This window comes from Natrix helvetica, assembly GCF_964273705.1.
Source record: "Natrix helvetica genome assembly, chromosome: 2".
In the NCBI taxonomy this organism is placed as follows: Eukaryota; Metazoa; Chordata; class Lepidosauria; order Squamata; family Natricidae; genus Natrix; species Natrix helvetica.
Genome location: NC_138552.1, coordinates 270,500,553 through 270,512,784, shown reverse-complemented (window position 1 = coordinate 270,512,784; position 12,232 = coordinate 270,500,553). Strand labels below are relative to the sequence as shown.

Here is a 12,232-nt window from a genome sequence, read left to right as displayed (position 1 = left end):
CTTTATTGGCCAAGTATGGTTGGACACGCATGGAATTTGTCTTTGGTGCATGTGCTCTCAGTGTACATAAAAGAAAAGATACATTCGTCATGGATCATAAGGTACAATACTTAATGATAGGGTACAAATAAGCAATCAAATCATACTAGGAAGCAATCAATATAAATTGCAAGGATACAAGCAACAAAGTTACAGTCATAGAGTCGTAAGTGGGAGGAGATGGGTGATAGGAATGATGAGAAGACTAATAGTAATGGTAATGCAGACTTAGTAAATAGTTTGACAGTGTTGAGGGAATTATTTGTTTAGCAGAGTGATGGCGTTCGGGGAGAAACTCCTTTTGTCTAGTTGTTATGGTGTGCAGTAGTTCAAACAGTTCAATGCAAATAAATTAATCTGCTATTATGCCTATGGTAGGTCCTAAGGCTCGGATGGGAATTATTACTGTATATCACTTTACTCTCCTTAAAAATGCTTTTTCGAAGGCTGGGAAAATGTTAAAAATGCTACTTCAGAGAAACGTAACATAAATTGCAGATAGCTCTTGAGTAACAACCATTCATTCAGCAACAAGTCATGACAGTGTTGAATGAGGAGACTCCAAGGCTGGTCTAGCGGCCATTGCAGTGTCCTCATCATGATCAGGTGTTTGTGATTGGGTGCTTTGCAACTGACTCACAATTCCCCTGGTCATGTGGACACCATCTGCGACCTTCACTGCCAACTGCTGACAAGCAAAGATCATGGAGTCAGCAGTTACATGACACTGTGCTTTATGACTGCTTCGCTTAGCAACACAGTTCCAAGTCCCAATCATTGTTGTTAATTGAGGACTACCTGTAACGCAGATAAGGGACAAAGGCAACAAGCCATTTGGAGCTTTAATACTGTATTTCATATGTCAGAATTATAGAACTCTTCTGGGTATGAACAGGTATGCCAAGTCCTAGCATTGTATTTTACTTAGGAGAAATGGAGTAATTATTATTGCTATGTGATTCTATTGGCCCAGAATTATGAGCTCCCTTTAGGGTTTAATAAAGGAGAATAAAAAGTGTGGGGGGGGGGTGAGAATAAAAGGGGGGTAGGGGCTTATGGGGGTGGGGTTTTTATTGTTGGTATACAGAGATATTATTTTTGTAAGTCACCTTGAGGCACTGAGAGTGAGTGGGTGGCTATATAAATTTTCTAAAATAGATAAATAAAGGTAAAGGTTCCCCTTGCACATATGTGCTAGTCGTTCCTGACTTTAGTGGGTGGTGCTCAGCTCCGTTTCAAAGCTGAAGAGCCAGCGCTGTCCGAAGATGTCTCCGCGGTCATGTGGCTGGCATGGCTAAATGCCGAAGGTGAATGGAACGCTGTTACTTTCCCACCGAAGATGGTCCCTATTTTTTCTACTTGCATTTTTACATGCTTTTGAACTGCTAGGTTGGCAGAAGCTGGGACAAGTAACAGGAGCTTACTCCATTACACAGCGTGAGGGATTCGAATCGCCAAACTGTCGACCTTTCTGATGGATAAGGTCAGCATCTTAGCCACTGAGTCACCATGTCCCTTAAAATAGATAAATAAAAAGCTGTAATTGTATTTGTTAGGTTTTATAGCCTAACTTTGATTTCTGTGATTTCTGCCCATCCTGTACAATTGGGCAGCGTGCTCCAGGCCCCATCTATTAAATAAGGTCATCTCATGAAACTAGAAAACAGATCTTTCCTGTCAAAGCACTTGCCCTTGGGAACAATATTCCCCCGAGATTTATCTGGCCTCAACGCTGCCTGTGTTCAAAACAAATCTTAAAAGTGGCCTTTCTGCCAGCTTTGGGTTAAGATTGGGCTGCCACTCTTGCCGGCTGCATTATTTTTAGAATGATTGATTAGGATTTTTCCTTTATGCCTCTGGTTTTATTTGCATTTGTATTTATGATTTTATAATTGTGTGCGGCCCAGAGTCATGATGGAGTTGGGCAGCCCTATTAAATATATAAACATTAAAAATTAATAAAGATTCTGCTGACCTCCAAGGCCATTCCCCCCTGCCCTCTACAACTACAGAAACCTATAATAATTGCTAAGTGACTTCAGTGCCAACTCTGCTCATTTCCACAGAATCATAAGCAGTGCAGGTATTAGCACATCTCTACAATAAAACCACCCGTCCTATTTGAAGGCCTTTGCTTGTTCCATTAGCTATCAACAGGTAGTCCTCGACTTACAACAGTTCATTTAGTGACTGCTCCAAGTTACAACAGCACTGAAAAAGTGACTTATGGTCATTGTAGCATCCCCATGGCCACGTTATCAAAATTCAGATACTTGGCAACTGACTCATTTTTATGACAGCTGCAGGGCCCCAGGGTCATGTGATCACCTTTTGTGACTTTCTGACAAGCAAAGTCAATGAGGAAGCCAAGTTCACTTTACAATCGTTTTACGCAGTGATTCACTTAACAACTGTTAAGGCAAGAAAGGTCATAAAATGGGGCAAAATTCACTTAGCAACTGTTTCGCTTCGAAACATAAATTTTGGGCTCAATTGCAGTTGTAAGTTGAGGACTACCTGTAGTTCCATTAGTTAATGGTTCATATAGTCAGGTGTCTGATCTATTAATTTCCTGACATCTAGCATGAATCTCCTTCATTGTAATTTTAACCCACTGATTCCAGTCCTGCTTTCAGAAGTTACATTACAATACAATAGCAGAATTGGAAGGGACCTTGGAGGTCTTCTAGTCCAACTCTCTTCCTAGGCAGGAAGCCCTATACCGTTTCAGACAAATGGCTATCCAACATCTTCTTAAAGACTTCCAGTGTTGGGGCACTCACAACTTCTGGAGGCAAGCTGTTCCACTGATTAATTGTTCTAACTGTCAGAAAGTTTCTCCTCAGTTCTAAGTTGCTTCTCTCCTTGATTAGTTTCCACCCATTGCTTCTTGTTCAACCCTCAGGTGCCTTGGAAAATAGTTTGACTCCCTCTTCTTTGTGGCAACCCCTGAGATATTGGAACACTGCTATCATGTCTCCCCTAGTCCTTCTTTCTATTAAACTAGACATACCCAGTTCCTGCAACCGTTCTTCATATGTTTTAGTCTCCAGTCCCCTAACCATCTTTGTTGCTCTTCTCTGCACTCTTTCTAGAGTCTCCACATCTTTTCTACATCGTGGTGACCAGAATTGAATGCAGTATTCCAAGTGTGGCCTTACCAAGGCATTATAAAGTGGTATTAACACTTCACGTGATCTTGATTCTATCCCTCTGTTGATGCAGCCTAGAACTGTGTTGGCTTTTTTGGCAGCTGCACACTGCTGGCTCATATTTAAATGGTTGTCCACTAGGACTCCAAGATCCTTCTCACAGTTACTACTGTTGAGCAAGGTACCTGTAACTGTGTAACTGAGACTAATCCTGCCCTTTCCCCTGGGTAACAGCACTTCAGGTATCTGAAGACTGCTATCTCCCCTGAGTCATCCTTTTCTGGAGGCTAAGCATGCCAATATTCTTTAATGCTTCCTCACAGATGTTAGTTTCCATATCTATCACCAATTTGCTCCAATATTTCATTGTCCTTTTTGGACAGGAGTAGCCAAAGCTGGACACTAAATTCCAAATGGGTCAGAAGAACATTGGTGGAACAATTCTTCTCATGATGAGGACTCTATTCTCCTGCTAATGTATTTCCAAGAGTGCTTTTAAAAGTTTCATTGTATTGCTGGCTCATGATTAGCTTTTGTCCAAGAAGGACACTCAGATACCATCCACATGTATTGCTGCCAAGCCTGGTCCTTCCTATTCTAGGTTTGCGACTTTCTTTTCTGCTACCCAGATGCAGAACTTTACATTTATTTCCATTATATTAATTTCAGTCTATTGTTCAAGGTTCTCTAAAAAAATCCCAATCCCTCTCTCGTTCATCTGCAGTATTAGATGTCCCTTGTAGTTTTATGTCATCTGCAAATTTGAAACTGTCTTCTCAACTCCTTCGTTGTTGTGGTCCGCCAGCAGCCTGCGGAGCTGGCAGCAGAGTCTGACAGTGAGGAAGTTATGGAGGAACATGGGTCAGTCCTGGAGTCTGGGGAAGGCTCAGATGAGGGCTCTGCATCGGAGGCAGAGAGTTACGTGCTGCCTCCGGACATCAGTGAGGCAGAGGAACTGGGAGAGCCTGTTCCCAGTGTGCATATGCACAGAGCTGCCAGAAGGCAAGAACAGTTAAGACAAAAGGGGCAACTTGGGAGTAAGGCTTGGAGATGATTGGCCTCTCCCATAAGACATAAAGGAGGAGCAAAGGCACGTGAGCCTTTGCAAAAAGCAACTTTGTTTGTTCTGGTCGGTTTAAATTCTGAAGCTCTGTTTTGACTCTGTGCTCCATGTGGACTTGCAAAGCTAATTGGCAATTAGGTCTTTTGCAGCGTTTCAAGGGAAATAAAGGTGGGTGCTTATCAGCCTTATCCCAAAAGACTTTGGCAGACTTCTGTCGGACTCTTTACAAACTATTTGTGACTCATTATGGGCTGTGAATGAACACAATTCACAGCCGTTAAAATAAAAGGAGGATTTGGGGGACTAGGCCTGTGCTTTTTACTGTCTCAGGAAGCCTAGGTCAGAACATTCATTCAAGTCATTGATAAAAATGTTAAACAGGGGCTCAGGAAAGAGTCCCATAGCATCACATTTGATATTTCCCTTCAGGCTGAAGTAAAGCCATTAATGAACCTTGCATTGGGCACATTTATTCAACCAAGTATGAGTCTATTTAATGAAGTATTATTTAGCTCATATTTTACCATTTTATTGAAACTTTCATAAGCCACTGTGTAGTTCCAGACATATTGGTATTTCCCTAATCTATTAAACTACTGTTAAAGAGACACCGTTAATCTGGCATGATTTGTTTTGGCCAAGCCCCTGCTGACTTAGTTAATTGGATAATTATCCAAGTGCTCACAAACATGCTGCTTGATATGCTGTATATTTTACGCTTCCCTTTACGGAGGGCAAATCTAAGTAAGAAACTTCAGCAGAGAGTTCATCCATCCCATCATCAAGTTCAGCCTGAGAAAACAGCAATGCTGTTTAGTTTCTACCATAACACCATGTTTCCCCGATATTAGAGAAAAGAAGGGTCTTATTTTCTTTTGACCCCTCTTATTTTCAGAGAGATCTTATTATTTTTGAGTTGCAGGAGGCCCCTTAACCTCAGCCCTGGGATCAGCTGATCCAGAGAAGGCTGGAAGTTCTGTCTCTGTTTCTGGCACACTCTTGCCAGCCATAGCGTCACTGGGCCGGCCGCACTTTTTGTGGCCGCCACTAGGAGAAGGCGCGCGGTAGATAGGGTTTGCGAGAACAGCCTTTGCGAGGCTGTTCCGCGTGGATGGCAGGTGCATGTGGGGTGTGTGGGGCATGTTCCCCTCTTCCCCCCCCCAGGAAATGGGGGGACCAGCTGTGCATGTGTTTGAATATATTAGGGGAGGGCTTATTCTCAGCGGAAGGCTTATTTTAGCACATGCGCTCAAAAGCCCGATTGGGCTTATTATCCGGGGAGGTCTTATTTTCTGGGAAACGGTACATACATAGTTTCTCTTCCAAACATCCCTACTTCTGTCCAAGTCCTGAGTGATTACCTTGTATGTTAAACAATATAGTGTCAGGCATTTCAGATACTTTATCTAATGAAGGTTGCAAACTAATTCATTATTAAATTGAAGAGATTTGTAAAAAAAAAATGGGGAAGGGAGTTGAATGGGAAAATCATTATAAATGAGTATATTGCAAGTCAGAAAAAGTTCTATCAATTCCAAGAATCATCAGTTAATCACTGAAAGGGAAACTACTGCAGAAAACCTTCCTTTTGGAACTGGATTTTTTTTTTTTTGCTAAATAGAAAAAAATGCACCCCAGATCAAAAGACAACACATTTAAACTATTCATAGAAGACAGTGAGAAATTATTAGTGTCTGCCTTCGCTGTACAGATAACCTAGGGGAAATGCCTGTGTTCTTTAGGAACAGACAATCTGAGGCAAAGAGTGACAATAGATGTAGATATTACTGATAAATAAAAGAGAACATTAAATCATTTCCATGGAGATATCATCCAATGTTCTTAAAAGCTGAGATGGGGAAATGCTGAATTTCTCGAGATAGAAGTTAGATTTCCTTAACACTAGGCTCTCCATCAAACAACTGGAAAGTTGATATGATTTATTTCCTTGTTTATAGAATTTATATAGTGCCTCGTCTCAATCTGGTCTCTCTGGGTGACGCATGATACAAAATATAATAATTAAGAAATAATTAAACAACATTACACCAAAGCACTATAGTCTGGCTGCATAACAATAGAATTATAACGCAATTAAAAGACACCTATTTAACTCCACAAAGCCTAAGAAAAATCAGTTTTTTTTTTGGAAGTTTAGCACGGTTGAGACTGTCCAGATTCCAGAGGAATGCTATTCCATAGGCCAGGTGTTACAACCGAGAAGGCATGATTCCTGGGTTCCACTAGATGGCACTGCTTTAGAGAAGAGACCTAGAGCAAGTCTGCAAACAGAGTGGCCCTGTGCCATATAAGGTTTTATAGGTTACTAGTGCTGTACCTTAAATAGCATCCAGAATTTACTGTCTGGGAGACTCTTACCTCATCCAGAGTCAAAAACAGAAAATGCCATTTTTTAAAAAAATGTAGAAGTAATCTAGAACAGTGTTTTTCAACCTTGGCAACTTGAAGATGTCTGGACTTCAACTCCCAGAATTCCCCAGCCAGCATTCGCTGGCTGGGGAATTCTGGGAGTTGAAGTCCAGACATCTTCAAGTTGCCAAGGTTGAAAAACACTGATCTAGAAAGCTGTAGAGTGATTAGCTCAACGTCTGTTCCAGACAAAATTAATAAGATGGTATACAATGTTATTAGAAACAAATTTACCAGGCAACAGAGGAATCATGTTGGAAAAAAATTAACCTGGGTTCTATAAGGCAAGTCACATCTTAGCAATATTTTGTAGTTCTTTGTAAATACCAATATAGATAGGGTTTATCATTGTTTAGTTAGGTTTTTAAGAGACCTGCTGTTGAGAAGAAGACTGCACAACAACTTCACAGAATCCTGGATGAAATGGATGACCTAGAGACTTTTCAATCTGGTTTCAGGCCTGAGTGTGGGGCAAAAGCAACATTGATTGCTCTTTTAACATGATCTCTAGTGAGAGTGGGATGGGGTGGCTCACTTATCCTCACTCTGTTTGATCTCTCAGTAGCCTTCAATACCACTGACTAGGGATCCTTCTGGACCAATTCAGTGAATAGGGAGTGGGTGGCATTGAGCTGGGCTGGTTTTCTTCCTTTCCCTGGGGTTGAGTCCAGTCAGTGGTGATGGGGGATAGAAAGATCCCATCCTCAGCACCTGCTATGAGGGTGTCACAGGGTTTGGTACTCTCTCCTCTCCTGTTTAGCATCTACATGAAGTTGCTAGGTGAGCTCCTCTGTTGCCATGGGACAAGGTACACTTACTGATACTCAATTATACATCTTTTCTCCTGGAGAGTTATGCGGATGATTTATCTTGTGGCTGGAGGCTATGGGGGTCTGGATGGGGAATAACAAGCTTTAGCTGAACCCTGTCAAGATTGAATGCCTATGGATTTCTGGAGCCTGCTGATTTGTGGACAATACCATCATTGGTATTACGATTGAAACTTTTAAACATATTATGGGTCTAAATAAGGAAGGCAGTATTTTCAATATTAAGCAAAAATCAAGAACATAGGAGCATAACCTCAAACTGAGAGGAGGGAAACTCAAAGTGATGTTAGAAAGTATTACTTCACGGAAAGAGTAGAGGAAGCTTGGAAACAAGTTCCAGTGGAGGTAGTGGGTCAATCATCAGTAACTGAGTCTAGGCATGCTTGGGATAAACACATGTCCATCATCCAGCAAAAATTTAAAACAATAAATAACAATCAAAAAAGTAATTAATTAATTAAAAAGAAAACAATAAAAAACTCGAAGGGAAAACTTGCTGGACCATTAGGTCTTTTTCTACTGTCGGTTCTGTTTCTATGCTGCTATGGTATGAGATGGGGTTGCACTGCCCTAGATAGACCCAGTGCACATCTTGGAAGTTCTCCTAGACTCGTGCAGGTGGTCATCTTAAGACTTTTTCACAGCTTTGTGTTATGTGCCAATTATTCCCCCTTCCTCAATTTTGTGGCTCTGTTCCTGGTAAGTCATAACCTGGTCAGTATTTGGTTACGCTGCTATAATACACTCTACGTGGAGCTTCCCTTCAAAAGTATCTGGAACCTTCAACTGGTGTAGAATGCTGCAGCACCTTGAAGTGGCACACATTATACACTTCTGCTCCTCAACTTGCATTGGCTGTCACGTGGCTTCCATGTCCAACTCATGGGGCTGGTTTTGACTTTTGACCCTTCATGGCATGGGGACAGGTTATTTGAGGGACCACCTTTTCCCAGTTACAAATGTCCATCTCATCAGATCTGGCAGAAGAGGCATGCTATGAAGCAGCTATATCTGGCCGAATCCAGAAAAGGGACCTTTTCTGTTGTGACACTCGCTCTACAGATCATCTTCCCTCCCAAGGTGGCCCGTTTCCTGCTGTTTTTTTGGAAGTCCCTCAAAACGTGGCTGTGTTAACAGGTCTCAGGGTCTGAAGAGAAGGTTGGTCTCCTGAAGTAGCTTCCTTGTTCTTAATATCTAACACTCTTACCGTAGCCTTTTAAACAATAACAAGCTTTTAATGGCATTCTCTTTTAATATTATTTTATTGTACACTGCCCAGACTGAGACGGCCGGCATATGGATATGATTTATAAATAAATACAATTTTAAAAATTGACCTTGGAATATAACTATTGCAAAGGGGCGAGCAAGAAGAAAGTACATTCGGTGATAGCACCAAATTATTTAAGATGATTAAAACAAAAAGTTAAGGAAGTACAAAAATATCTCACCATGCTGGATAAGGGACATTAAAATGGCAAATCAGTAAACCAAGCTGAAATTTGGGGCCAGTTTCATTAATCCAAATTCCACCACTAAGTAATGGCTAATATAAAAAAGATCATGATATTTAGTGGACTGCTTGATGTGAAAGAAAAATATAATTAAGTGTATAATTAAGTATGGTTATATTGTAAGCAGATATTAAACTGATTATGAAGTTAAGGGTTCAGTATAGATAGAAAAAAGTTTGTCAAACTGATTTTTTAAGTATAAAATTTATCACAAAGTATAGCGAGCTTCACTAATCCGAACAGCATTGAAGGGATTAAGGAAACTTCATGTAGAATAAAACTATCAATACTTGTCATAATGGTTACATATTCAGTATATATGCATTACTTACAGTGCCTGAGGCAGAATGCCCCTCAATGTCTTATGTTGGGGAGAATAAACAGCAAAATGCTACTGCATCTGTGTCTTCCTTATGGAATTCTCATTGGCATGTGCTTGTTTACTTATGAACAAGACTTTGAACTGGACTTTTGGCCTGATTTAGATGGTTGTTTTGGATTCTAATTCTGTATTTGTTCTCCCTCAGGCACATGTGAACATTAAATAATGTACAATTATGGAATGCCCTTAGCAATGGGTCCATGGTTCTTATTTTGTTCACACACTGACCATTGGAAAAAAAGATGTCATTAAAAGAGACACCATAACTTTCTCACTCTTCTAGTACCTAGGACAGTGTTTCTCAACCTTGGCAACTTGAAGATGTCCGGACTTCAACTCCCAGAATTCCCCAGCCAGCGAATGCTGGCTGGGGAATTCTGGAAGTTGAAGTCCGGACATCTTCAAGTTGCCAAGGTTGAGAAACACTGATCTAGGGGGTGGTTTTGGAAGACAGAATCTTGTCCCAAAGGTGCTTTTTCAAGAGGTAACTGGTGGTTTTTTTTGAAGACGTTTCGCTTCTCATCCAAGAAGCTTCTCCAGCTCTGAGAGTTGTGGGCTGAAGAAGCTTCTTGGATAAGGAGTGAAACATCTTCAAAGAAAAACCAGAAAGTCCAGTTACTTCTTGAAAAAGCACCTTTGGGACAACCATGGCTGAGAATCTCCAAAGACAGAATCTCGCAAATGCTAGCTATAGAAAAACAAATATGTAATTAAAATTCAAATGTAACCAACTACAGGCAGTCCACAATGAACTACCATTCATTTAGTGTCCATTCAAAGTTACAATGACACTGGAAAAAAAAAAGACTTATGGTCAGTCCTGACATTTACAACCTTTGCTGCATCCCGACAGTCACGTGATCAGAATTCAGGCATTTGGCAACCAGCATAAATTTACGATGGCTGCAACATCCCAGGGTCATGTGATTACCCTTTGCGATCTTCCCAGCCAGCTTCTGACAAGCAAAGTGAATGAGGGAGGCTGGATTTGCTTAATGACCGTATGATTCACTAAATAACTGCAGTGATTTTCTTAACACCCGTGGCAAAATGATCATAAATTGGGACATGACTCACTTAACAACTGCCTTGCTTAGCAACAGAAATTTTTGGCCCAATTGTGGTCGAGGAGTACCTGTAATAAGTTAAGAGTCAAGTCCTAAGATAATATGAATATTTGAAACAGAACTGACTCAAATTGATAATCAGTATTTGAAAGAGCACTAAACCATCTGTCGATGCTCCAATATACCCAAATCTTAATTATACGTCCGTCCCCCCTAAAAGGCCTAAAGTTTTTTTTTAGACCTCTCCTGAACACAAGCACCATGTATATCAAGGGGGAGGGGGAAAGGATTCAGGGAACACCACTTGACTAACAAGAAAGCAATCAAACTGAACAGAACAAATCATATTTAAATGAAGATATATACTCACACTATATGGGCAAGGTCAAGGGGCTTCTCTGGCTGTTCCGGATATACAGGGTGAGGAGGATCTCTAGTGGGTACACAACCAAGAGATTTACTAATGGCATGGCTCAGCTTCTTGGCAGGCGATTTCTGTTTTTTTTTTTTTAGAAAGAATTAAACATAGAGACTAGTATTAACACAGCAGATCAATCTGTGCAGCACACTAGATAAGAGCTGCAATTGAACCTCAAAAGAAACAACTCTCAGTGCTCAAACCACAGCCACAGCCTTGGAGACCCACCTGGGTTCCCTAGAAGAGGTCCATGGCTCATGCTCTCTCCTCAACATTTCATTGCCTTGTGAATACTGTACTGCATATAGAAGGAGAATTTGTATTCCGGTGATTACTTTGCAGGATGAACAGAAGATTACTCTTCCTCTCTCCTCTCTTATTTATCATATCCAAACTTGCTTACCAATACCTTGCTCTAGAGCAGATGTGTGAAACACACAAATCTGAATTCGTCTTGCGGTAGGCCCAGAGTTGTCCTGCGGGGCTGCCCCGGAGATGGCGAGGGACCATCCCAGCCACGCCTACCCAATCAGCCGTGATGACCAGGCCACACACCCTCCCCCACATCCCCACCCCTGAGGGCAAAGAAAATCCTGATACAGCCCACAGTGGGATTGAGATTGACACCCCTGCTCTAGAGTCTTTCTTGAGAAATGGGACATTAGAACATGGTTGGGAGGGATTTACATATTATTTATTTTAATTGGTTTACATGGCTGCCCATCTCACAACTTTGGCAACTCTGTGCAGCAAACATACTTATTAGAAAAACAGTAACAACAAATATGCATATATTGGCAGCTGAGGACAATAGTAGTCACAACAACAGCACTTGTGTTGTTAATCACAATTGTGATTAATTGTGCCTCATTAATCTCCTGACACCCACATCTCGGAAAACAGAGATATTTTTAAAGACTTCCAGATCTCAGGGGTCTGGTTTTCCAGAAGTCACGAAAGAGGATGATTATTTTGGACAGCAGGTGGTAGTGTAGTATTTCCAGCAAGGTTAATAACGCTGGCAGATTCTCTTCTGCTAATGGACAGAAACCAGTCTGCCTTTCTGTCTGATCTTCTGCCATTCAGGATATTCAGCCCCTCTATTTTGCAAACAAGATAAATCTTTTTCAAGGGCTAATATGGAGAAGTAGTGAGCTCTTTTAACTTTGAAGAGTGGAACATAATCGGGAAAGCCAATATTTTGTTTCCACAGATTCTTTTTAGCAACGTAATTAAGAAGTCAGTTTCCCCCCCCCCCCCCCCCGACTGAAAAAGTACTTTCTGGGAAAAACCACAAATGCATGCAATGACACATGGACTCATTGTACAAGATGTGT

The 12,232-nt window shown here is 41.1% G+C and overlaps 1 protein-coding gene across 9 annotated transcripts in view; it reads right to left on the bottom strand.

Moving 5' to 3' along the window:
• The window catches only part of DTNB (dystrobrevin beta), a 130,761-nt gene that overhangs the window by 79,374 nt on the left and 39,155 nt on the right, over nt 1-12,232 (bottom strand). For 6 of the 9 annotated variants that reach the window (XM_081942367.1, XM_081942368.1, XM_081942365.1 and 3 more), the window contains exon 9: nt 10,848-10,972. In XM_081942367.1, the coding sequence (XP_081798493.1) occupies nt 10,848-10,972 (125 nt within the window). The remainder of the gene's footprint in view (nt 1-10,847; nt 10,973-12,232) is intronic. The other 3 variants (XR_014174472.1, XR_014174473.1, XM_081942369.1) reach the window with 1 other exon arrangement.